Source organism: Stylophora pistillata, chromosome 2 (assembly GCF_964205215.1).
Source record: "Stylophora pistillata chromosome 2, jaStyPist1.2, whole genome shotgun sequence".
Classification (NCBI taxonomy): Eukaryota; Metazoa; Cnidaria; class Anthozoa; order Scleractinia; family Pocilloporidae; genus Stylophora; species Stylophora pistillata.
This window is the reverse complement of record NC_142520.1, coordinates 15,861,156-15,888,659: the sequence shown is the minus strand read 5'-3', so window position 1 is coordinate 15,888,659 and position 27,504 is coordinate 15,861,156. Positions and strand designations below refer to the sequence as shown.

At 39.0% G+C, this 27,504-nt stretch overlaps 1 protein-coding gene and 2 pseudogenes across 4 annotated transcripts; 2 read left to right on the top strand and 1 right to left on the bottom strand.

The window, feature by feature from the left end:
* LOC148737333 (uncharacterized) overlaps window positions 1-27,504 on the top strand; it is a 381,470-nt pseudogene that overhangs the window by 83,154 nt on the left and 270,812 nt on the right.
* LOC148737351 (tetratricopeptide repeat protein 38-like) lies at window positions 177-15,987 on the top strand. 4 transcript variants are annotated; one of them, XM_088748714.1, is made up of 16 exons: window positions 177-453; window positions 2,631-2,708; window positions 2,966-3,047; window positions 3,840-3,975; window positions 5,615-5,788; window positions 6,480-6,555; window positions 7,558-7,617; window positions 8,558-8,617; window positions 10,128-10,166; window positions 10,419-10,497; window positions 12,415-12,485; window positions 12,580-12,674; window positions 12,928-13,006; window positions 13,095-13,172; window positions 13,769-13,842; window positions 14,676-15,987. In XM_088748714.1, exons 1-16 carry the CDS (start codon window positions 418-420, stop codon window positions 14,764-14,766), a joined length of 1,308 nt encoding a protein of 435 aa, XP_088604840.1. In that variant the 5' UTR covers window positions 177-417; the 3' UTR covers window positions 14,767-15,987. The 4 variants fall into 4 exon arrangements, with proteins under 4 accessions (XP_088604840.1, XP_088604839.1, XP_088604843.1 ...); XM_088748713.1 differs by having other exon boundaries at window positions 7,498-7,617; XM_088748717.1 differs by lacking the exon at window positions 8,558-8,617.
* On the bottom strand, window positions 9,233-9,838 carry LOC148737352 (uncharacterized; annotated as a pseudogene).

Genomic DNA, 27,504 nt, shown 5'->3' with positions numbered 1-27,504 from the left:
AAAAAAAGGTAATAGATAACTTTCCATTGTTTTCTTCCTGCGCAAGTAACAAAAATGTCTCCTTCCCTGTCCCCCTCCAACTACAGTTCAACCAGTCGGGGGTGGTGAGTGAAAAGTTATTACATGTCATCAAAAAGCGTGGTTACCTAATTGAGCCTGGTATCTAGGTTCCTTCAGAAAGTTATCCCCCAAAAAATAGTCTTACTCGTGTAAACGAAAACTCTGTGAAGATTCAAGAGACTTTCTTAGCAAAAATTTGGGAAACCACCAAGAATATCTTTATTGGAGCATCCTCAAATGCAGCTCTGTGTACGCAGTTGGAGATGTAGGGCTTTGGTTTATTGCCAAGGAAGGGTTTAATCGCCTTGATCAACTGGACCGGATTTGATTTTGCGTTCAGTCGTACTAGCGAGAAACATGTCATACCTACACACTCATTGGAGAGATGTTGAGGTAATGTGTACTTATTGACTGAGTTTGATCGCGCCGGACGGGAAAAATTTGGCACGAGGTCATGACTTACGAACCTCGCTGGGTCTTAGGCCAGATATCCGGTCCGTCTGGCCCGGCCATAGTTAGTAGAGGGGGACTGGCCAGTACCCCTCTACTAACTATGGCTCGACCAAACTCAGTCATAAGTAATTTATAATATGAAGTGTTGAAAATTTTGACAATTTTGTTTCAACCTTAAATAGGCCCACGTAGGACAGCCAGAAAAAAATAAATCAACGATACACGGGGGTCTTAGTATAAATTTCCTAATGTTTCTTTTGCTAAAGTATTTTTTCTGTACTTATAAGTCTTTGTTAGAAATATGATAATGCAGTCCTTCCTTCATCCCTGCAAAAAAGATTCGAATGGGGTATAAATGTGTGACACACCAAATGCCCATGCCCTTTTAGTTTGAGAAATGCCACTGATGGAAGAAAAAATAGTGACTATACATGTAGAGTTCTCGAAGAAGATACCACTCGATGGACACGGATTGAACCACAACGAAACGAATTTAATAATCCAATATGCCTACCTGCCTTTCTGTGCACCCTTTAAATCATGTAAGACAACATGAAATGTACATGACTTACACGAAACATTCTACAGTGACAAATTAGAAATAAGTTTTTATTGACCCCTTACACTATATGTGCAGAAGGTTCATTTGACAGGAGTTAATTATAGTCATAATTTTGATTAATATCGTGCACTATTTAGCATTTTAAAGTTCTATGTATGATGAGGTGTAGAATATTCCAGAAATATTTGCTTAATGCTGATTGGCTGAGGCAGATGACATTTTCCTAATCTCAAGGGTACTTTACTGGATCCTAATGAGCTGAGCATGTCATTGGCAATGAGATGGTTTTGCTCATGAAATGGGTTTCTGAGAAAGTTCACTAAGGGACCAACCATTTGACTTTTGAGGAGGGGGGTGGGGGTGGATGATTTCTGGTCATCAAGATTTTCTTTTTTCTAGCAATCTGCTCTGCAGGATATTTTTTTTCCGATTTTTTGGTACACTTTTTCTGAAACATTTGGGCTGCATGTAATTGTTTTCTTCCAACAAGTGCTTGCAGGAAATTTTTTTTTCAAAATCACCCACCCCCTTCAAAAGTTAAATGGTCGGCCTCTAATATGGAGCCATTACTTTTGTGTAGAAGGGTTGTGAAGGAGGACATAGGGTAGAATCCTGGAAGGGGTCTTAAATCTTTAATCTTTAATGGGGGTGCTCCTAAAACAGTAAGAACTATACTAGGAGGTATTGAATCTAAAATCTATATTTACATTAATCAAATCCAATTTGAATTTAAGAACATCCTAACATAATTTGTAATAAGACTAAACTGTTAAGTTAATTTTAAATTTACACTAAACTAGTTTACACGCGCATAATAAGCAAAACCTTAAATAGTAAATTGAGTAATAAAAAGTGAATAAATAAGTAAATGATAAATGAATAAATAGACAGATGAATAAATAAATAACTAAGGAGGTAAATAAATAAATAAGGAAATGACAAATAACAAGTGCAGTTGAACCTTGATTAACCAGACTTATTGGGACTGGACAAAATAATCCAGATAATCAAAGGCCTGAATAATTAAGAATATAAATATTAATGAGGAACAAAACGGATCAAAGTAAGAAAACGATATTTAATCCTAAAACAAAACATTTACAAATTGTTTTGTAAAAGATAATTATGGTCTACATCTTCTTCACTGTCCTACTTGAATACCTGACTACACATGTGTAAATAACTATCAAAATTAAAGAAAAATGTTTTTTACATTAGCCTAAAATGTTGAAGTAATTTGTCTTAAAGAAGAATGCTGTGATTTTAAAAAGAATGTGGCTACAGATCTTTATCATGACTAATAAATATTCATAAAAAAATTGGGACCAGAGAAAAAGTCTGAATAATTGAGAATTGACTTAACATGTAATATTGTTCTCAGGGTTTCTCTTATTTTCTCTGTGGTTGAAAGGAGGGGGATGGGAAGTGGGTTACCATCGAGAGTAGAGAGACCCTACCAATACTACCAATAATTGAGTGATCCCATCAAGAATAAGCTACTTGTGCAGAGGACCTTTCTGCAAGTGCACTGACGTTTAACCTGTATGTTTTGTAGGCATGGAGGAAAGAAGGTCTTCCACTGTCAACAACAAGTAATGAAGCTGCCAAAATGTTTGATGCTTCTCTCACACAGGTAAAGATTTATATTGAGGCAGCTATGTTGTAAAGTTCTGTGTTAATAATTGTAGTAGACCTTGTTACCCACCCAGATATACTTGTACTAAAATGAATGTTCTGTACAGTTAGCTATTGTGTCACATTATGCCCACTAAACAAAGATACCAAGTTTTTTATTCTGATCTACCATTGGTTGACTTTGTTACATTGATTATTCATTTTGTTTTCCCAACTGCTATATCTAGTTTTTTGGGCTGATGTTTTGTTTTTAAGGTTGTAGCTCATCTTGAAGATGACAGTGTTGGTGGTCTGCAGAACTCAATAACTAGGATGTTGCAAGCAGATCCTGACTTTGGTAAATTCATTTTCAAGCACAATTTTATTATTATTATTTGAAATAGTCATTCACATGTCATTCAGTGTTTGAGACTCAATAAATTTCTATGTTTTAAAGACCTCCCATGCAAAATCAAAACAAGAAAGTCGGCATGCATTCAACCAGCCACTTCAACAGACAATTTCTCAATGGGCAATGATAAACTATTCATTCATGTTTGACTAGACTGCATTTTCAAGTGTGAGTTCAATTGTTACAAAACCTGGATAAATTATATATATTTTTTATGATGAGTAGATCATGTATTAAAATAGTACACAGTCAAATGAATGTTAGGATTGGCCAACTCTGTACCAGGTCCTTCAAGGGTTATGTTGCTTTGCATGGTCTTGATCTGTGTTGTTATACGAGGTGCAGCCAAAGCCTTGGAAATTCTTTGAAAATTGTATGTCAGCAGAAATTTTTCTTTCCTTAATGGGCAGAGCAGATCATTAATCTATGTGAAAAGAAAGGTGCAGCCAAGTGAGTCTGCAACAAATTAGAAACAAAAAACTAGACAACAATGAAGAAGCAGTTATCATTCTCCTTATACACTTTTGTTACGTGAATTTATTTTTTAGAATTAATGATATTTAGTTTCATTGATAGTTTGGCACAAGAAACCTCCCACATTGACCAGTAGTCTCTGTCTTGACTCATTACATACAGTTATGGGTCATGTCTTGGCATCCACCTGTCTTTTTGATTTGAAGCATTCTGATGCTGCTCCCACATTGATCTGTAGTCTCTGTCTTGATTCATCACATACAGTTATGGGTCATGTCTTGGCATCCACCTGTCTTTTTGATATGAAGCATTCTGATGCTGCTCCCTTCCATGCTACAAAAACTGAACTTACCCACAGGGAAACGCTACATCTCAGTGCTGCAAAAGAGTTGGCCGCTGGGTAAGATACACTGTTTAAGGACATAAGGTTAAGCCCAGCTATGTTAAAGATTATAAAGAGGGGAGAGCGGAAGGACAAAAAGTGAAGTGAACAGTTATAAATCAGATCAGAAAATGCGGGGGAGTCAAATTAATAAGCTCAAAAGCATGCTAAACATGTTTTTCTTGAAAACTAATTCAGAGTTTTTGGTCAAAACTATACTGACAGGGGTTCAGTCTTGTTCAAATCCTCATAGTTAACATGTGTCAGAACAAATAAGTAAGTTTCTAAAGAAATTGTGGTGCTGAGTCGGTGGAGCTAACAAGGTAATTTGTTTGTATCAAATAAGTTGAAGCTGTAAATTTGCCACCATAAAGAGTTGAAAAGCCAACATTTTGAGCATTAGCCTCTAGTCAGAGTGAATGGCTAATGCTCAAAACCTCAGCTTTTAACTCTTTATGGTGGCCAATTTACCTCTTCAACTTAGTTGATATAACCAAATTACCATGTCAGAACAACAGTTGCATATTTAGTAGATAAAAGTACCAAGGCTGATTATTTGAGCTTGGGTTACCTCTGGTGAAACGTTTGCAAGTTTTAACTTACCAGGATTTATTGAGGGAGAGAAAAACGAGGGAATTTATTATATGGATCACCTACAGATATTTCTTTAATCAGTAGGAGCATTTGTTAAGTTTTCAAACCTATTTTCGAGGGTTCAGAAACTTTTGGTGGTTGCTGCTTTCAGAGTGTATGATAATACCTTTCTTTTTGTTGTTCAAAGTTGGAAGGGAGTAAGTTAAGGGGTGTAAAGGTTTGGTCAGCCTGTGTGAGTGGTTTTGAGTGGTTTTGAGTGGTTTTGAAGGGAGTAAGTTAAGGGGTGTAAAAGTTTGGTCAGCCTGTGTGAGTGGTTCTGAGTGGTTTTAAAGGGAGTAAGTTAAGGGGTGTAAAAGTTTGGTCAGCCTGTGTGAGTGGTTTTGTGGTTTTGAAGGGAGTAAGTTAAGGGGTGTAAAAGTTTGGTCAGCCTGTGTGAGTGGTTTTTAAGGGAGTAAGTTAAGGGGTGTAAAAGTCTGGCCAGCCTGTGTGGGTGGTTTTAAAGGGAGTAAGTTAAGGGGTGTAAAAGTTTGGTCAGCCTGTATGAGTGGTTTTGTGGTTTTGAAGGGAGTAAGTTAAGGGGTGTAAAAGTTTGGTCAGCCTGTGTGAGTGGTTTTGAAGGGAGTAAGTTAAGGGGTGTAAAAGTTTGATCAGCCTGTGTGAGTGGTTTTGAATCAAAGGTTTAATTTAAAGCCCCCTGCGATCACATCCATGATGTGAGAACTGGCACATAAACTAAATCAGTCAGTTGTAACCCAAAGTTCCTGTTTGCTTGAGCTGAAAATCAATTCCTTTGAGGAGAATTTTTCAGTCAATTTCTATCATCCAATAGCTCCCTTCCCCCTTATCTTTCACTAGTTTTGTCTCGTCTAGTTCCTCGAGTTGGCAAATCTACATGGGCAATCAAATAATTTAAATATATAGTATCTTGTGTTTCATTGTGCCTAATTAACTCTTGCTTTCCATCATACATATCGACATGAATTAGAGCAGAACTTTTCAGGTGAGTGTTCAAGTATCCCCCCACGTCTTGCTGCTCATGACACCTTTAATTACATTGTTGTAGAAATGTCCCTAAAGCACAAGACATTTGGGATGACATTGTGATGGTGTACCCTACAGACATACTAGCATTGAAGATGCTCTCTGACTACAGTACATTTTATGGTCCCAAGGAGAGGGTCAGAGACAGTGTGGCAAGGGTCTTTCCACATTGGAAGCAAGAAACACCATTATATGGGTACAGTAATGGCTAGTTTTGTAATATTGGCGACATTTAGTAAGTAATTTTAGTAATTTATTTAAGGTCAATTACACAGGGAGTGGTTGCCCAGATCTCCCGAGCCAGAGGCTCATGAGAAAGTGATTGACAGAGAAAATATAAAAAGAATTATGTATATATAATATTAAAAAAAGAGTTATTCGATAATAAATATAATGTATATTGTAATGAGTTGATGCAATTTATATGTGGTGACCAATGCTGAGAACTTTCCAAAGTGATTAATAGTCATCGTCAAATTTGTTATATAAGTGAATTTCCCTAGTTTCTGCCGTAGATCAGTTTTGTTTGAAATTTAATAGCCTGTTGGAATAAAACATGAAATGTTCATTTGGACCATGGTTAAGCATATCAGGACTTTGAAATGGTATGCACCAGAGCGTGTAATGTCGCGAAATCATTTCAGAAAGCCATGGATGGACGCAGGCGCCTCGACCAAATTTTGTCAGTTTGTTAGGTTACTGTATTTTATTACTTATGGAGGTTTCGTCAGTGCGCTACTTAATTTAGAGCTCTGCTATTAGAGCTGCTGATTGTGCCTGCCTTATCTACTCACATATTAAACTCAACTGATGGTACAGTTTACGTATACTTACGTTACATGTATTATAAGTACAAAAGCATTTATACATGCATCAACTCAGTACAGGTATCTCTTTGGCTTACATGCCTTTGGTCTGGAAGAAACAAACTTCTACAGAGAGGCAGAGAAACAAGCTCGTAAGGTAAGTTTAAAAAAAAAAAAAGAGTGAAAACTTGGGGGGAGGGGGGGGGGGTGGATTCACATTTGGTAATGTCTGTTCACGAGCCAAGTGGCCCATCAGCCGGGCGCCTTATCCCGGTTTCCGTAGCATGAAGTGACTAGAAGTATTTCTACTCTCCCTGGATGGGATGCTAGTCCATCGGAGGGTTTCCCCCAAAATGAAATTCTTTGGTACCTAAAGCTGTATTTAAACACTTGGGTGAGACATTATGATTGTATAGTGTTTTGCCCAAGAACACAACAAATGCCCCAGGCCAGGGTTCAAACCTGGATCACTCGATCCGGAGTCGAGCGCACTAACCATGAGGCCACCGTGATATCACTTTTTCTTAATTTTGTCCAAAACTGCATCAGTGAAAACAGAAATCAAGGTTGGGGATGTGGTATCAGTAGGAGAATGGGAGGCTGGCGCTTGTCTAACGTGCTTATTTCCTTCGTGACTTTTGACTTCTATTTTGACCTCCGCAGAATGTACTTAACTGTAACGGAGCTTAATTGGTTAAATAAGTACAAAACAAACAAACAAACGAAAGAAGGCAAAAAAGAAACAACTGAACAGAAAAATTTAAAAAAGAAATAAAAAACAAAAGAAGTACAAAAAAACCGACAACTGAGTCGATAATGACGTGCAAATTGGCCTTCGAAAAAGAGATTCCAAGGATGACGTCTTGAGCATTAACCGTTCGTCAGAAAGAGAAACGAAAAACAAGTGCGCTCAAAGATAACGAAACAAAGCAATGCAGAACAAAAGTGCAACATCAACAACTAAATCAAGAGTGAAGTAACTTCACGACTTGTCGTAGGCTCCATATCAATACATTGTTTTCAGCTTTCGTCGCTGTTTTGTGCAAGAGTCTATGGCATCTAATATCTGGGTGTTTATGCACCTTCCTTTTACTATTAGGGATTGGAGTTAATTCCAAAAGACACAGGGGCGACACATGCTTTGGCTCATGTTTTGCAGATGGAAGGCCGTCAGGATGAAGGGATTGAATTTATGAGTAAAACCATAGAAAACTGGAAGGTATGTCAGATACATTTTTATTAGACTGCTTCATTTCAAGGCATCAACCACCTTTTTTTTTTAGTACTCAAGTCAGTGTCTGTTCTTTCCACAAATCGTTCCATGTGTACTGCACCGTTACAAGCTGCAGCGACTCGTCTCGGAGGCAGCGCGAAGCAACGATTGTGCCGCTTGTGACATGAATAGGGTTTATTTTAAGTGAAATTCTTGTCTCTGTGACAAGAATTTTGTCGCTGCAGTTGATCTCAAAACCCAAACCTAACCCTAACCCCGCACCCTAACCCTATTCCAGCGACTGATTTTCGTAAATAAACTCCATTGCAAATGTGAAGATTTTTCAATAACCTTAGTGCTTACTGATCAGGACTGGAACACTTAGGTCTAGTGCTTTAAAAAGAAGACACGCCAGAAAGGAATTTTTGCATTTCATTTTATTATTGTTATTATTATTGTTATTATTATTATTATTATTATTATTATTATTATTATTATTATCATTATTATTATTATTGTTATCATGTATAAAGAAGCATTTCTTGTTTTGTAGAAGTTTAGAATTGAAAACTGTTCTTATTAGTTATTAACAAGACAGTTTTATCTTGTACATACATAATTTTCAAGAACTACCCTTGTTAGTTGATTTTTCTGATATTATCCTTTTTTCTAGTTTTAATGGGCAAATGAAGATCATTGTTATTTTATGTATTATAATTATTAGTATTACTATTATTACTATTATTATTATTACTATTATTATTATCATTATAATTGTTTTAATTGTTTTATTTTTTTTTAAAGAAGTGTTTGTCTCTTCAAAATTTTGGTGCAATAGTAAGAATTGTACGCAGCGACGAGTTCCCTAGTGTATCTCAGCCTTTACGACCTTTGAGTCAGTATTCAGTTCACTACGACTAACAGAGCTTTTTTCTACACCTGCCAGCCTTGTGAGTCATTAACTTGCCACAATTTCTGGCACTGGGCTTTGTATCATATTGAAAAGGTATGCTATCAGTCAACATTTGCTGGTAAAGACCAATCTCAGGTTTGACGTGACACTTTCCAAAGGTGAATTATGAATTTTTTTTCCGATGAAAGTAAAATGCTGATAGAAACAAGAGGTAATCAAAGCAATTGTAACAAATCTGAGCAGTGAGTTGTTAAATACGTTGCTTCGTAGGAACGATGTGAATATGATCACATTTTGTATCCACAATTCAGTTGAAGACACAATTATAATGATATTCGGGCACGCGGCCCAGCTAATAATAATAATAACAATAATAATAATAATAATAATAATAATAATAACGATAATAATAATAGTAATAGTAATAATAATAGTACTAATAATAATAATAAAAATAATAATAATTTTATTCACCATAATCACAAAAATTAGAGCAAAAATTATGATAAAATGCTTGAAAATCGAAAAAAATGTGTTAAAATGTCTAATAAAAATGTAAGAAAAACTAGAGGATATACACTATGATAGCGATATTTCACTCTAACCATCAAAAATATTTACAAACAAATTAAGATAAAATCCTTAAAAAATCGAAAAATACATGAAAATATTGACTAACAAATTATCTAAAAACAAAGAAACTAGCTATCAAATGGCAGTCTCTGAACTTTCAATATCTAGGTCTACATTAGTAAAATCCAATTAAGGCCTTCTAATTGTTCTGAATCCTCTTAGGCAGATTAGGGCGGATCTTAATGATGCAAACGAAGTTTTTGCCCTGATCCAGGAAATTGTCTTTGAATAGTGTTCTCTTTTCTTGTCTGCAATGAGTTCTGCAAGGCGACTGTGATATCTCAAACATTCTTGGCCCTTCCCGCCATTCGAAGTAAACACAAGCGGCGTAAATGAACCCTGTTCGATGTCTAGAACACGTCTGGAGTAGGGACGCTTCTTCTCATTCTCATGCATGCGGTAAATCTGCTGCTGTTTCAGATTTCTGTACGATTCAGCGTTTGGATGACAAAGTCGAATATCGAAAAATGCAGATCGATTGTGTTCCCAGAAACCACGAGCATGAATGTCTAGCCTTGCATCTTGCACTATGTTGGAACCACTATTTAATTTCTCTCCTGTCGTGTCTTGGAGTTGGGGCTCGATTTCCACATCTTTGCAGACAATTCCTAAAAGCTGAGCTTCTAAGTCTCTAAGTTCGCTGGGGCGCTCTATACTAAAGCCACCCTTTTTGCAGACCATTCAAAAAAATAAAAAGACATAATAAAAAAAATAATTTACACTGCTAATCGCCGTCGCAAAGTACAGCAACGACGCAGCTAAGCCATTGTGCTCCTTATTCAGCTTAAGTATGTACCGACAACTGTCAAATGTATCAAAACTATGTGACACCAAAATCCCTCAAAACAGGCAGGTTAAAAAGATAAGAGAACAGAAACTTGTACCCCCTGAAGTGGTTTCATCCGCAATTCTTTTTGTGTTTAATTTTTTTACGTTATGAATTTAACCATGTAATTCCTCATCCCCCTAGGGAGAGTACGAAGCAGCCCTGGATATCTACGATTCGGAGGTAAATTTACATGTGAATAGCTCATTTCCGAATTACCCTTTGCCTCATTTTCAAAACGAGTCCTGGTGCTTATCCTTTCATATGATAATAAGTTTTCACTCACATGCAAATTAAACTCATTTTCACAGGAATGGTTGAGCACCAGGCCTCCTTTTGAAAAAGAGGCCAAGGGTAATTCGGAAATGGGCTAGTGACCTTTTACGTCATGACATCCTTATGTGTGCGTGACGACTTTCATTTTCTTATTCACAGATGTTACCAAGATTTAAGGCTAGTAACGTTTTTCCTTTGACGGATGGATCATCTTTGTTGTATCGAGTGCAACTGGAAGGTTGGTTAATTTATTTGCCGCTGAAGTCCTGTCTGGTAATTAAAACTATTATTGTCTATTATTATCCAACTGTGCTTCGCAGAGTACAAATAACGCGCGAAACGCATACAAATATCATGCGATATTTATACTCCAGAAATATCCCCGAAATTCGCTCGCACTCAAATACCAATTTGGCGTGTTGGATAATAAATCTCTTAGTAGACTTTTTGTTGGGTAGTATTGCTGAGTATTTTTCCTCGTTGTTTGTATTTTGACTTGCCTTACATGCTCTTCCAAATCCGGCGCAACTCGTTAAAAATACTCAGCGACACTACACACCAAAATGTCCAATAAGATATATTTATCGCCACTTCTAAATCTCATTTATCGGTGTGCCATTACCTTTTCAACCCTTCTCCTCTGTAGTTTATAAAAATGTGTCAATGGGGAATTACTATCTCTAATGTTAGTAAGAGTAAAGGCTGATAGTTTCTAAAGAAACTGTTTGGGGCTGCGTCGGTGGGGGTAAGGAAATAATTTGAATATATCAACAAAGTTGAAATGGTAAATTGGACACCGTTACCATTACAAAAGCTGACGTTTCGAGCGTTAGCCCTTCGTCGGAGCGAATAGAGGAATTGTGGGTTGTGTTTGCTTTTAAACACGAAGGCGCGCTAAATAAGGGAGTCTTCCCTGGGAGGACCTAGACTCATTTGTCACTCACCGTTGACGTGTGCGGGTCAAATTTAAATGCTGGTAGACGAACAAAAGGAGCTAATGAGATATCTATTGTTTACTTCCACCAGCATGGTGGCATGAGGTAACGTGCAAAACACTGACTTCGATCTCAAATTTACCGCCACAAATAAAGAGAAAGGAAATACAAATCTCAAAAATTCTTGTATTGTGATGAAGACATAAAACAATTTTGAGGAATGCGCCCGCTGTTCACTGCTTTGGAGTAGCTGTAGCTCAAGCTGACTTGACTCTAAGAGTTCTACATCATACGAGGATAGATTGATAAATGGTCCAGTGGGACCCAAGGCTCCTTTTATAGCGCGCCGTCGTGTTTAAAGGCAGAAAATGGAGCTACGTTATTGGTGGGAACATGGCAACGAGAAAAACACGAATAAATTAGTGGAATGAAAAGCGTTCGTTGATACCTGTGGGATTTAGACTGCCGGTTTGAAAGATGAGCTTGTGTTCAAGAGTTTTACCGCTTTCCGTGCTACCTAAGTGTAAGGGAAGACCGCAGATTGCCATATGTTGCTTAGAATGATTAGGTAAATTAAAAATATCTAGCGACTGGTTTCGATGTGTCCTTGTCATTCCTTTCACCCTTTCCACGTCGCGAAGGTGTTCTCGGAATCGGTCGCCTAGTCTTCTGCCTGTTTTGCCGATGTAAATCTTTTTACAATAAGTGCAAGTTGTGCTATAGATTTCATTGGCGGAGGTGCCAATTTACCATTTCAACTTTGTCGATATATTCAAATTAGTAGTAGTAGTAACCCGAGTGACCGATAACTGCAGGCGTTTGTTCAACATAAGACACTTAATCATGTAACTTTTTAGGTATCCTTGTCTGGATGTAGTGGTATTGTTTGTTGTTTGGAGTAGTATTCTTTAATTATTTTAAGACATAGGTCTATTGCTTTCATTTCTGTAACTTGTTTTAGTTTTTAAATTGATGAGGGTATTGTGTTTGAGTAAGATCTGCGTCGTGCACTTCAGTTGCACTGCAACAGAAACATTATACCTTATGGTTTTTATAGACGTGATGTAAGGTACGAAATGCTGTTAGGCACTGTCTACAGGCATCTCCTACCTTTTTATAAATTTGAAATGTTTTGCAATTGTTTCTGGAAGCAAGGAACACAACAAACGAAATGAATAATATTAAAGAAACGGAAGGACGATCAAGTGTTGTTTTTGCAGGAGTCGATGTTGGTGACAGGTGGCAACAACTTTGTCAGTATTGGGAAAGCCACGCCGAAGAGCATTTTCTGGTAAGTGGACTGAATAAGAGAGCCAGCGCTGTTGCTTTGTTTTTTCATATGATGACAACTGAAAGTAACGCAATTCTTTTTATGGTGTCTGAAGGCATTCAATGACAGTCACATGCTTATGGCCACACTTGGTGCAAAGAATGAGGCTTTGACGATGAAGCTGTTGGATTCCTTGAGAAAATTTGTGAGGTATGGGTTCTATTTTCATTGATGGCTAAAGGGATTCTGAAAGCTGTTCGCTACGATCAGAAAGTAGTCTCCCATTCTAGAAGCTGTGAAAAGTGTCCTGAAGAGTTCGAATTATATTTACCCTGGCACTCCGTAAGAGGCCTGGATAGGAATTTGGGCTTTGTTAAAAAATTGGAAAAGTTTAGCAGAGGGTCAACTGAAGATTCGCCCAAAAGCAAGCCTAACAGCGGTGCATTTGATGTCTCCACTTTAGGGAAGGCTCAGGCCCCAACTGTGAAATATCACGTGTAGTGGGTCTCGCAATCTGCGAGGCATTTGTGGAAGCTGATAAAGTGAGTTTGTAATTATCATTTATCAGAGTAAATATTTTATTTTGCGTGAAATCATGTGAAAACGCGTATTCACCTTATTTTTTTTTAGGGAAACTTCGACAAGGCTGTGACTATTTTGAAACCTCTTCGTTATAAAGTGGATCTTGTAGGTTCAAGTAGAGCTCAGGTGCGGGTTACTAATCTCTTCACTCATTGTGTAGATCAGTCACCCCTAAGAGGGACAAACATCTGATTTCTCCCGACATTATCGTCCCTGAATTAAACATTAAGGTCGAGAGAGTAAAGGAAATGATCACGAACCCAAGAAGCTCTTAATCGAAAAGACAATCCCCTTGTAAGCACCCTAGGAAATATACTTAGAAAAAAAAAATGGAAAACTTGCATACTGATATTAGGGTGTAAAGGGTAAAACTGAATTATGAGAATGTTTTTTGGGTCTGTAAACGTTTAGAGAGACTCGAAATAGTCTATCACCAAAACCTTGAGAATAAAATATGGTTTTCTTTTTGTAACGTGATCAAAAAAAAAAAAAAAAAAAAAAAGAAAGAAAAATAAATGAGCTGACCGGTCATTGGTAATTTTTTTTCTATTTACTGAAGTATCTCATGACTGTTCACACTTAGACGCGAGCCAAGGAAGGGGTCGAATACATTAAATCGAGGCTTAATTTAAGCTTCATAAAGTCGAGGCTTTCTTTGCATGAGTTTCTTCCGGATATGTTTTTTAATTGTGCTCGCGTTTCTGTCCTTGTCTTTGTTATAGCGAGATGTGTACGAGTTGTTCTTGATAAATGCTGCCATGCACTCACAGCGAAAAGAGGATCACCAACTTGCCAGGTATTCATAGTACTTGTTCAACTAATTTATCAGCTGTTTTATAATTGAGAAGTGACATGTCGTTATGTATATCAAAACAGGAGAAAGTATTTTACCGGTTTCCAAGACCATGGACAGATTCCAAAATGCCTATAACAAATCTCCAGGCCTGTCTTTCGTTTGTGTTTGTTCAAATCGGTACCAGAAACGATCCGATATCCAAGCACCTGTCACGACTTAAACGATTTGATCACTTATTTAAGACATTCCTGATTGTCGATGAAATTCTCTTTGACAGTAGCATAGGAAATGTGAAGAGCACAGTGTGGAGAAAATGCATACTGATGTTCGGTCATAAAGGGTTGATTATTGTCATAATTATAGATAGCTTTCTCATTGAGTGTCGTAAAGCCAAAACCAAAGCAATCCTTACAACCAGTCGTGGCAAGGAAAATATCACGGGAAACCAAGGAGACCTCGAAGTAAAAACAAGACAACTGCTTGAAGCGCGGGGAAACCGCGTGTGAAGGGCCGAGATGCCTATAATCATCTCATATCCAACAAGCGCGAGGGGAATAACTGTGTTTTCAAAAATGCTCCGAAATATAGAGAAATCTTCCTAACTTTAATTTGTATGAACGAATGGAAGGTTTCAATATACAAATACACTTTAACTCGCGCATGGTTTAGTGGCTCATGACCTATGATGGCTAAGCCAATGAAAACTCTTGAATTGCGGCATCCAATTCTCCAGTTTTTAATAATTATAATTTTTATAATGATAAAGATTATTATTAATAGTTTATGTTGTTTACTCTTCGTGTGTCTGCTTTTTTTATTCTATTTTTCCCCAGGTGTCTTATCGCCGAAAAGAAAGCAAAAAAGGATAAAGCTCCGTTGACGGACAGACTGATGGCTCAAGCTCTTGCTCTTCAATTGGAATAGGTTGGGAATGGTTGTGTATGGAAATATGGATTTTAAGCTCACCTCGCCAATACTTACGTTATACGAAACACAACAGAAAGAAACTGTTAATAAAATATTTTTTGACGCCAGCATTTGATAGCGCCTTGCAGCCAGGTTAGTCCAGTTGGATCTTCTCGACACGCTATGACCTAAAGGCTTTTTCTTCACGAAAAGTTAACCAAAAAAGGAGAACCGATGCATAGGCGAATTGACACGGGATTAGGTCGTGAATACAATTTGAGAGTGCCACGCAGTGTTCCACCACATTCTCTTTTGACAGTGTCAAGAATAAACGTATTTTGTCAGTGTTAGCTCTAGAAAAATAAAGTAAAGTATTGCGATTTTATTATTCAACTTTACTAAGTAGAGTATAAATAACGGGCGAATAGAGTAAAAATATGCCATGATTTTTTCATAGGTCGTTCTTCTGCGCCTTCTCCGTTTCCCTGTCTGCCTCGCTTTTCCCGAGTTAGAAGAAATGCTTATACAGTAGAGGAATAAGATATTAAATAAGTTATCAGACGTATTAGTAGATCAGAACTGCCATGAAAGCTGACGTGTGGGTGTGGTCGGCTCGAAGTGAGCCTATCTGGAAAAAGGTGACCGATTCCGAGAACACCTTCGCGACGTGGAGAGGAATGACAAGGAAACATCGAAACCAGTCGCTAGACATTTTAATTTACCTAATCATTCTAAGCAACATATTGAAATTTGCGGTCTTTCCTTACACTTAGTTAGCACGGAAAGCCGTAAAACTCTTGAACAAAAGCTCATCTTTCAAACCGGCAGTCTAAATCCCACAGGTATCAACGAACGCTTTTCATTCCACTATTTTATTCGTGTTTTTCTCGTTGCCATGTTCCCACCAATCACGTAGCTCCATTTTCTGCCTTTAAAAGTACACACAACCCACAATTCCTCTATTCGCTCCGACGAAGGGCTAACGCGCGAAACGTCAGCTTTTATAATCGTAACGGTGGCCAATTTACCATTTCAATTTTGTCGATATATTGAAACTATCTGGAAAAAGCCCTCGGGCTCCGCTTCTGGCACGGCTCTGGCGCATTTGCTCAGTGAAAGCGTTAATTGTAATTGAGAACTTAAACCTGAAACAAAGCATAAATTGTCAAATAAGTTGCGTTTTTCTGTGAATTGCGAGTTTCTTTTTCTGCTCGAAGAAATAAAGGAGAAGTTGTTATGGTAATAGTGCAATGTTTTCGTGTAGTCTTCCAGCGCGCGCCCTTCTTAATAAACAGAAGTATTTCAAGCCTTGTTTTGTGGAGGTTTAAATGGGTACCGGCAAATTTCATGAAAATTTCCTGGTCACTTCATGCTACAGAAACCGAAGTTAAGCACCGGCCTGATGGCTCGTAAACAGTCTTTACCTTGCCTTTGAAATTGAATAAGTGTTCGCAAATCTCTTATGCAAGGAGTGTAAAACAGTGAAAAAACAAACAAACAAAAAAACAGAAACAATACGCTATTTGTAAGGTAAAAAGATGAAATCTGTACTCGACCTAGCCGCAGCTTGTCCCAGTTTCCTCAGCGAAAGCGAAGCTACTAGGTGTAACACTACTCCCCTCTACAAAATCTTGCAAGGTTACCCATCTATTAGGCCCCCTCCTCTTAATTCAGAGGGGGGGGGGGGGTAGTCTGTAAGTGGGAGAATCAAACGGAAAATGTTTGGCTCGAGGTCTGGACGTGCGGCCCTACTAGTGAGAATTACATAATTAGCGTTTTGCTTATTTGTTTTGTTTTGTTTTTTTTTTTTTACTATTTTATTCCCTGCATAAGAGAATTGCGCACATGTATTCATTTTCGCGATTTCAAACTGAGGCCTGAAATATTTCTGTTTGTTACTGTAACTGTAATCTACCATATTCAATTCTGTCAGTCTTTTAAATTAATTTGAAACATTTGAGTGGCACAGTTCTTACTGGCGCCCTTTTTGAGCTATTTTCCAGTGTAAGAGCATTTTCCTGGTCATGCACTAGTGTCACTGAAAATCAGGTGCTGTGAATTCCTTCCTCTTGTAGCAATAATGCGTCCTATTTAGCTTACTTTTGATCAGCTAAGTGAGCGTGCGAACAAAACTTCGTGCCAACTCCATGACGTAGCAGCCGATGATTGGCTGCAGTCGTTAATCCATATTCATCAGAAGTTTAGAATTTTCAGCAAACCACGTTGTCCGTTGTGCTGAAGATCAATTTGCCCTCTGGAATGAAGAAGAAGCTGGGCCTGAATGTGAGGAAGAGCAACGAAAGCAATCTCATGTTACCGCAACAGCAGGTGAGCGTTATCATTATCTTTGGAAGATATCGCTTCGAGCTCATTCGGAAACTTAAGCGTGTCGTATTATCTCATGTAAATGACGTGACACGAGATGGTTGTTTCATTTGAGTGGTTCTTCAACTCTAAACTCGACGAATTTTGGTGTTGGCTTCGAGAAAAGTAAAACTCTTGATTATAAAGTATTTTAACACAAACTCTCAAAATAAGATGTTTTGCAGGTTAAATCTTTTAGGGGCTTAACTTTTTTTTGTTGGAATGCTGCCACGTGGAGGTGTGACGACTCTTCTTCTTAGTTGTCTTAATTTGCCTTATTGTAAATGACATTTGGAGAGGCCTTGATGCCATTCGTTTTTTAACTATGTTAAAAAGCAAAACAACTGCGCAGAACTTTAATTTTTAGTTTCCGCCTTCATGGAAAGTAAGCATTCCCTGATTACATTCACATTTATATTTTTCAGGAGGAACAATAATGTCAAAAGAAGGAAAGAACAAAGATTCTGGTCAAGAGAAGATTGAATTCTTGGTGCAAAGATAACAACTTTGAAATTATTGAGTAATAGTAAAAAAAATGGTGGCTAGTAATTTGTCTAACTTTTGTACGTAGTGTTCATTCTTTCACTAATTTCCTTCAGTACTGGAATGGATAAAACAGAATACATTTTAAGTGACCCCGCACCGTTATGCAGATATTCAGCGATCATTTAATTTTTTTTTTAATTGCCAGCCATTATGTTGTGCAATTCGTCTGTAATAAATTTGGCCACAAATTGACCAGTTACCTAAAATTTGTAAGTTAATTTTTTCTTTTTAACCTGTGTCCTGTGTTGCATTCGAGAATTGGCGGCTTTAAAGATTTATTACCCCAAAAAGCATCATGGCAAGCTGTATAGGCTTACAAAAAAATTGGATCTAAATCGATCGCACTCGTGGATATGAATTTAATATTTCGGATTGGCCTCTTTAAAACTTGCCACTGTGCTTTTGGTAAGAAACTTCCAAGAATCATCTTGTGCAAAGTCTAAAAAGGTGAAGAGAAAGATATAATCAACTTAGAGTTTCTTTTGAAAGAAAAGCAATGAAAGCAAATGAAAATTTCAAATGAAAATGAAAAGCAATGAAATTTCTTTTGAAAGAAAAGTCTGACTAATGGCGATCGGTTGGCTCTCTCGGTGTAGCGCGTCTCTTGTCCTAGTATTGTTATTTGCAACATCGCTAGACAACTCATCTGTACCCGAAAGGCTTTTTGATGATGGAAACTTGTTTCTGGCCCTTAATTTAAACTCTGCCAGCTTTCCTGGACGAAACTCTGGTCTACCAAGACGCTCAACACGTGTTGCCTCGTCGCCATCTTGGAAACTTCAAGCTTCGATTTACTTGGCTAACGTCAGTCTTTCTGCCTCGTACTTACTGCTCTTAGCCGGGGATGTGAGCTCCAACCCCGGTCCGGTGAAAGATCCGTGTGCTATTTGTTCTAAAGGATGTCGCTCAAACCAAAGAGCTATTCAGTGTGACGGTTGCGACAAATGGCACCATGCTAAATGCTTGAACATGGGCGTTGACGAATATTATTCTCTTGCAACTAATGAATCTTCTACCTGGATGTGTTTCACTTGTCTGTTCCCTGGCATAGACTGTTTGGATGACTCTCATTGCAATACTACTACTCAGCAACGGTCAGACAATAACGATTTTCATTCTGACGTTCGCATGTTACGGGGTTTCAAGATTGCTCATTTAAACGTTAATCGTTTGGTAAACAAACTCGATCATGTAAAGGAACTTGTCCACAAACACTCCTTTGACATCTTGACTCTTTCTGAAACCTGGTTAGCTCCAAATATTTTGGACAATGAGATCACGATACCAGGGTACTCGCTTGTGCGTAAGGATAGACAGTGTTTGACCAAAAGTTGTGGTGGAGGAGTTTTAATTTTCGTCCGGGATGGAATCCCCTTTGTCGTTATGTCTGATCTCATAAAGCATAACTTTGAATGTCTGTGGGTGGAAATCAAGAGACCTAAATGCAAACGAATGATACTGTGCTGTTCTTACAGACCTGATGATGTGAATATCGATGGTTTTATTTCAAATCTAGTTGATTCGCTAAATCACATCGACACTGAAAACTCCGATATTGTTTTGGTGGGTGACTATAATATTGATTATTCCACCAAGAATCAGTTACGCCGTAAACTTGATGAATTTGCATTACAACACAGTCTTTCTCAAATTATTTGTAAACCTACTCGGGTCACTGAGAATTCTAGCACCACGATAGACTTGATGTTCGTTAACAACACTCACAGGGTCGTGCAGTCCGATGTTCTGCAGTCAAGCATCAGCGATCATAGCATTGTGTTCTGTACTATCAAGGGAGGTGTAAAGAAACTTCCACCAAAGTTGCTCGAGTATCGTTGTTTTAAAAGCTACGACAAAGAAGCATTCTTGCGTGATCTCAGCAACTTACCTTGGAGCATAATCGAAAGTGCTAATGATGTTGATGATGCCGTGTTCCTCTGGGAAGGTCTTTTCAATAGCATTGCAAACGACCACGCTCCGATAAAATCAAAGCGTGTGAAGGGGACAAAGACACCATGGGCTACGAACAAACTCCTCGAAATTCGGAGTGATCGAGATTACCACTGGAAACAGGCTCAGAAGCGTAAGAACTCGCAGTATCACTGGCAAATGTACCGAAAATTGAGGAACGGTGCGAATAGCGAGGAAAAGAAGCTGAAATCGAAATATTATTGTCGGCTGATAGAAGATGCTAAAGGTGACAGCTCCAAGATGTGGAAAACAATTAAAGAGACACTTCCCTCTAACCACAATGAAATTAATGCAGTTTTTGGTCATGGAAAATTGTAGACTGACCCCAAAGGCATTGCAGAAACTCTAAACAATCACTTTTCAAGCATCGGTAAGAGCCTTGCAAAGGCCTTTCGTGGTTTAAAACCGACTCAGTACGATGCAGTTCCTACCTTATCGTTCTCTCTCAAGTATGTGACGTCAGCCTTTGTTGAAAAGCAGCTGCGCCTAATGAAAACCAATAAAGCGGTAGGACTAGACAACATCAGTGCACGTTTACTCCGTGATGCAGCAAATGTACTTGCTTCACCTCTGAGGGATATCATAAACCTCTCTTTTGAGAAGGGTCAATTCCCATCATCTTGGAAATGTGCGAAAGTGACTGCTCTTTTCAAAGAAGGTGATAAGTCCGATAAAGATAACTATCGTCCCATTTCTATCCTGCCCACGGTCAGTAAAGTAATTGAGAGAGCTGTTCATTCTCAACTTTACGGCTACCTCGACTCCAACAATCTGCTTGCTGTGAACCAGTTTGGCTTTAGACGTGCAAGATCTACCGCTTTAGCTCTAACGCAGTTTACCGATGAAGTGCTAAGTAATATGGATAAAGGTTTAGTAAATGGTGTAGTCTTTATTGATCTGAAGAAAGCCTTCGACACCGTTGACCATGTCATTTTACTCGGGAAGCTCAAATCTCTAGGATTACGCAGCAAGAATCTTGAGTGGTTCCATTCCTACTTATCCTCTCGTTACCAGAAGACTGTGATTGGTCAAGCCTCTTCTCCTGCGCGGAAGGTTTCCGTTGGTGTTCCTCAGGGGTCTATTCTCGGTCCATTACTATTTGCCATTTACATCAACGATCTACCCAAGGTCCTTCGGAACACTACGGTCACCTTATTCGCTGATGACACTGCTATCTACTGCTCTTCTCAATCAGCCCGTGACCTACAGACCATGTTGAATCAGGATCTGGACAGGCTAGCTCAGTGGCTCTACGAGCATAAACTTACACTAAATATCTCGAAGTCTAAATTCATGCTCATTGGCGGTCCAAGGAAACTTAACACCTTAGAAGAATTCACATTAATAATCAAGGAGAAGGAATTAGACAGAGTCAATTCGTTCAAGTATCTGGGCGTAATTATCAATGAGAATCTGACTTGGACTGATCACGTGGATTACATTAAGACCAAAGTGTCTCAGAGGCTTGGCGTTTTACAGAGAATAAAACATCTTATGCCAAGAAATACAAGGGAACTCTTTGTAAAAGCCATGGTGCTGCCAATCCTTGATTATGCTGATGTGACTTGGGGGGATAAATCCAACACCACTCTGATGAACAAGATCCAATTACTCCAGAATAAAGCAGCTAAATTAATTTTAGATATGCCAAAGCATTCATCAGCAACAGAAGCTCTTGATCTACTTGGTTGGGATACATTGGAAGAAAGACGAAGATCTCATCGTCTATTTTTGGTTTTTAAGTCCTTGAATGGACTAATTGATTGGAATTTTAATTTTAATCATTTTAAAGACATGCATGATTATAACACTCGTTTTAATAACAACATTTGTAAACCACAATCAAAGCGTACATGGGGTCAGCATCGGTTTGTTTGTCATGCAGTAGATGACTGGAACGCTCTCCCAGACGGAATTAGGAACATTTCCGATTTTTCAGTTTTTAGACGTCTTGTTAAAAATATGTAGTCTCTTCTATTGATTATGCCCTTTTATCCTTTTCTTGATAACCATATTTATATTTCTGTTATCCTTACGTTAGATTTATGCAGGGCCTCACTGAAAACCACACTTTGTGACGTGGGCTCCCTGTCAAAAGATCTTACTTATTATTTATTAATGAAATTTCTTGGCTTTTTTGAGAGGAAAAGAAAAATTGTCGATCACTCCTTTTTTTTTTTTTTTTTTTTTAGCACTACATGCTGTTTAATGTTTCTTGGCGGGAGTTTTTGTAAGAAAACACTTGTTAAATTTTTTGCCCAAAATGTTATAAAGGGAAACTTTGTGCAAATTGCTCCAAATTTTCCCGCCAAAAGTCTTAGTATATTCACAAAAACATTTTCATGACACCTTTTTATCTTTATTTCATTTAGAGTTACTTTATTTATTAACTTGTGATTAGAGGGAATATAAAGGAAATAAAAAAACTGTTGAGTATTCAAATTTATTAAATTGCTTACTCATAGAGTAGAAGTGTTTAACAAGTAGACAACAAGTATTCAGCTTCTTGCCAACCGATCATTTCACACGAACTGGAATAAGAACATTCTACTGACAACAATCACTCACTTGACTCTGATGATGACTTCCGCACAGGTTGTCGAAACGTCAGTCACTGCCACCGACAACAGTCCTTCTCAGGACTACACTCACCCGGACGATCAGACTACACCTTCACATGTTACCCCCGGGTTCAAACCATTTACTGCATTACGTTCACTTGGACGACAGAGCGAAAGACTTGCGAATGACTACATCACCTACGCAAGCACTGTCAGGCGAATACGACAACAACTCTGGTTCAATCACCGCTGTAAAGATCACGGCCTTGTTCCGGCCGGGCTCAAACTTAAGCCCCCGTTGAACACACAGGAGGCCATCCAGATCGTCAAAGCCACCTGCAGGCGACTGGTCAAAGCGCGGATAAATGATTGCCACAGAAGACTCAAACACCACAGAAACAAATTACGACTACTACACGACCAACTGAAACAACCGATACCAACTGACCTACTTGACACCGTTACGACATTTGCCGACAAACGAGCCAACAAGACGACTCAACGCGCCCGCACTGGACATCAACAAAAATTGACACGACTGCTACGAGACAAAGAAGAGAGACGAAGCAAACCGGACGACAACTGGGTAAGTAACATTTCTTCTCGTTCCTTAGACAAGACTGAAACTCGGGTACTATCATACGGACTAAAACACTCAGTAACACCTAAACGCATACCGACCGAGGCTATTGTATCTAGTGTTGAGGCGGCCCTGTCTCGGCAACGAGAACTATCTGAGCCGACCAAGGATAACATCAGAAGCAGAATTGCCTCCACTATACAATCAACGTCACTACATGAGAGCAACTTGACTAAAGACGAACAACGCGCACTGAAACGACTGAGAAACGACGAGAACATAGTTATCCTACCAGCCGACAAAGGACGAGTTACTGTTGTTATGGACAAAACTGACTATCACGACAAAATGGACGCACTAGTTAACGACAAACGAACCTACGAAGAACTCAAACGTGACCCAACTCCTGCCCTTCAACGTAAACTCAACAGTAAACTACTGACACTCAAGAAAACGAACGCCTTTGACAACCAACGGTACTATCGACTGAGGTGCTCGGTACCACAGCCACCGAAACTCTACGGTTTGCCGAAACTACACAAACCTGGTTTCCCGATGCGACCTATTGTTTCTTTCTGTGGCTCTCCCACATACCAACTATCCAAGTACCTGACGACAATACTACAACCGCTAACCGACAAATCCAGACATAAACTACAATCCACTGAAGACTTCATTAACGCTACCAAGACTGTTCAGATACCTGACGACTACAAACTAGTGTCATTTGATGTGAAATCACTGTTCACAAGTATTCCACTTCAATTAGCATTACAATGCACTGAGACTGCAATCCGAAAATCTACCGAACCACTACCGCTACCGACAGACGACATCATGGACTTGCTAAACATTTGCCTAACGTCTACTTACTTTCAGTACAACGGTAAACACTACAAACAGTTACACGGCACTGCCATGGGGTCTCCAGTTTCTGTTGTTATAGCAGAAATTGTGATGCAGAACATCGAGGAACGCGCCCTTTCGACTTGCCGACAAACGATACCGCTTTGGTTACGTTACGTTGACGAAACATTCACCGCCGTTCGACACGACGAAATTGACGCATTCCACAACCACCTTAACGAACAAAACACTGACATACAGTTTACCAGAGAAGTCGAAGAAAATGGCAAACTTCCTTTTCTAGACTGCCTGGTAAGCCACAACGACAACTCATTACGAACGACAGTTTACAGGAAACCGACACACACCGACAGATTACTAGACGAGTCATCCTACAACCCTACATCACACAAAGCCACAACTATCAGAACTCTAACACGACGCGCACAACTAGTATGTGACTCGACAGACAGCTTATCCGACGAGAACAAATACCTTCACCGTGTTTTTACGAAGAACAACTACAACAACGACTTCATCCGACGAAACACTCACCGACCCACTACCACTACCGAAACAAACGACACCGCAACCCCTACGACTACAGCAACCATACCGTACATAAAAGGCATGTCTGAAAACATCTCGCGCATCTTACTACCCTTCAATATCCGCGTCGCCCACAAACCCATCACCACACTACGTCAGTTACTAACCAACGTTAAAGACAAAGACGAACCGAGGAACAGACAGGGAACGATTTATAAGATCAATTGTTCCGACTGCCAAGCCTCCTACATCGGTGAGACTGGCAGAAACCTCACAACAAGACTGACTGAACACAGACGGGCGACGAGGAAAGGTGATGTCAGCAATCACATTGCTGAACACCATCGACTTACCAACCACAACATTGACTGGGACTCTGCGCAATGCCTAACCTACAGCACTGACTATTTTCAACGACTGACTCTGGAAAGCTGGTTTACTAACTTAGAACAGACTCCCCTAAACAGATGTCAACAACTACCCGCCCCATACAAACGACTCATTCACGACATAAACATCACAAACGACCGAAAAAGAACAACCTAGCTTTACCGACAGACCGAAACAGACCAATCACGAACGACTTACGTCACTTGAGTCTTACAGCCAATAACATCACGGCAAAACCAACCGATCATTTCACACGAACTGGAATAAGAACATTCTACTGACAACAATCACTCACTTGACTCTGATGATGACTTCCGCACAGGTTGTCGAAACGTCAGTCACTGCCACCGACAACAGTCCTTCTCAGGACTACACTCACCCGGACGATCAGACTACACCTTCACATGTTACCCCCGGGTTCAAACCATTTACTGCACATATACGAATGAACGTAACCTGGATTCAACGATAAATGCAATACGATCTCTGATTAATATTAAAATTAATTCGACGAGTTTTGTTGTGCTAATGTCGTCAAAATGACTTTGTGTTAGCTTTAAGATCTAATCTTTTTGTCTTCTTTTGTTTCGGGCCGTAATTAGACTTTTTCACTAGAAACGCGAAGATGAAAGTTTAAGATTCACTTTGTCTATTAAAATGCTCGCTATCAGTTCCTTTGAGATTAGAATGGAGTTCACATTCAGTAAGTTCGTAAATTTAGTTTCTTCTTTTTTGAATTATTTCGCCAGTGCATTCGCAAAGTCCTTAACAGGACGACTTTGTTCAAATTTTTCACGAGAAAGCCAAGGGAAAAAAAAAGATAACTTACAGAATCGGTATGTTTTGCAAGTTTCTTTCTGTAACGAACCCCATATAAAACTATAAATGGAAATAAAAGCATGTAAATACCTGCACGTGAAAATCTCGAGAGTTGTTGGATATTCGAATAACAATGGGAAAAAGTAAGGCTAAGCAGCGTTGTTATACATGAAAAGCTGCAAACTACTCCTTAGACGAGATGTATTTTTTGAAATTATCCTCCGATATATAGCTTTGGTAAAAGGATATGGACTGAAGCAATCTATATTTTTATTGATTAATTCATAGACACCATCTTTGAATTAACTAACTTGGACTAAATAATTTTTTATGTCCTTCCGATTTTAATTAACGCATTTGGACAAATCATGATCCGGAAATTTTGATTGAGGTGATAGTAAATACTTGACAGTTTCTGTTCCTTGGTGAATAAGTGCTACCGACAAAGCAAAATTAATCGACTCCGAAAAGTATTTCCTCAAACAACGACTTCCCCGTTCAGTTTTTTTCTGCATAAACTATTTTTAAATAAAGGCTGATAGTTTCTGAAGAAACTGTTTGGGGCTGCGTCGGTGGGGGTAACAAAATAATTTCAATATATCAACAAAGCTGAAATGGTAAATTGGCCACCGTTACGATTATAAAAGCTGACGTTTCGAGCGTTAGCCCTTCGTCGGAGCGAATAGAGGAATTGTGGGTTGTGTGTGCTTTTAAACACGAAGGCGCGCTATAAAACGAGCCTTAGGTCCCACTGGACCATTTTTCAATCAATCGTCGTGTGATGTAGAACTCTTAGAGTCAAGTCAGCTTGAGCTACAGCTACTCCAAACCAGTGAACAGCGGCGCACTCCTCAAAATTGTTTTATGTCTTCATCACAATACAAGAATTTTTGAGATTCGTATTTCCTTTCTCCACTGGAAACTGTCTTTATTTGAGGCGGTAAATTTTAGATTGAAGTAGGTGGTTCCCACGTTACCTCATGCCCATGCTGGTGGAAGTAAACAATAGATATCTCATTAGCTCCTTTTGTTCGTCTACCAGCATTTAAATTTGACCCGCACACGTCAACGGTGAGTGACAGATGAGCCTTGGTCTTCCCAGGGAAGACTTACTTATATAGCGCGCCTTCGTCTTTAAGAGGCGGGTAAATTCAAGTTAATCGACGCCGAGCCCTTCGGACAGTTTCGTTCGTAGAACGAGGAAGGATATCGCAGCGCTTTAGGCTGGTTTCCCCAGAAGTTGAAAAGAAAGCTGCAAATATCGCTGTGAGTTTAGACATATTAATTAACTGAACTTAAATTGGAAGAGCATTTTCAGTCATTTACGATCTGTCACCAAAATTCCCCGAATCTCGATTTAACTTTTTTTTTTCTTTTTTTTCATGGGCGTTAACGAAAAGATATAATGAGCGTGACGATTGCTCGGTACGTGCGTTTAAGGCACTGTACGTTTTCTCTCCGTTCTCTGCAAAGCTAAAGAGCCTGCGAGGTCTAAAAATGCCGGCGAATTATATATTTCCGATTCCATTTTCACTGGAGCTCATCGTTTCTTAAGTTATAGTGTGGCGCCGTTAGACGCAGAAAAAATGCCAGCATTCGGGAAATTTGTCAAGAAAACAATAAGTTCAATTTTATTTTCCGATGTTTCCCCCGGTGTTGCTATTCTGTATTCTTAAAGTCTCTCCTGCAAGTCCCAACCAGGCTGTTCTTTGACCCACCTGAAATTTTTCCTGCGCATATGGGTAATTTTTTCTTTAACTGCTCCGGTAAGGCAAACTTTGAAATACTGGCACACTTGCACACAGCTCCGCTATGTGAGAAATATTCAAACAGGATAAGAGCTCATGTTATTGTGTATAAACCTTACAACTCTCTCTTTCCCAGATGTCCCATCATATTAATTCAAGTAGTTATGTACCCCGTCTAGACTGGGTACCCATTCCGAGGCACTGTGCCCTGGCAACAAAATGGACGTTACTTTTAGACACCCGCGTGCCCGCTCCCAAGAACCTGCATAAGCACCTAGTCTAAACGGAGCCTGAATTAGCATAAGTTCCTGTTTGAGGACATTAGAAATGCAATATTTAAAGAGGTCAAATACACACGGTCATTCATTCATCACCTAAGCTT

Excerpts from the sequence above, each read along its gene's own strand:
- LOC148737351 (XM_088748713.1), top strand. The coding sequence starts at position 418 with ATGTCATACCTACACACTCATTGGAGAGATGTTGAG. Across the intron at positions 3,976-5,614 it reads GCAAAAGAGTTGGCCGCTGG|AAATGTCCCTAAAGCACAAG; the intron begins GTAAGATACACT and ends ACATTGTTGTAG. Across the intron at positions 6,556-7,497 it reads CAGAGAAACAAGCTCGTAAG|GGATTGGAGTTAATTCCAAA; the intron begins GTAAGTTTAAAA and ends TTTTACTATTAG.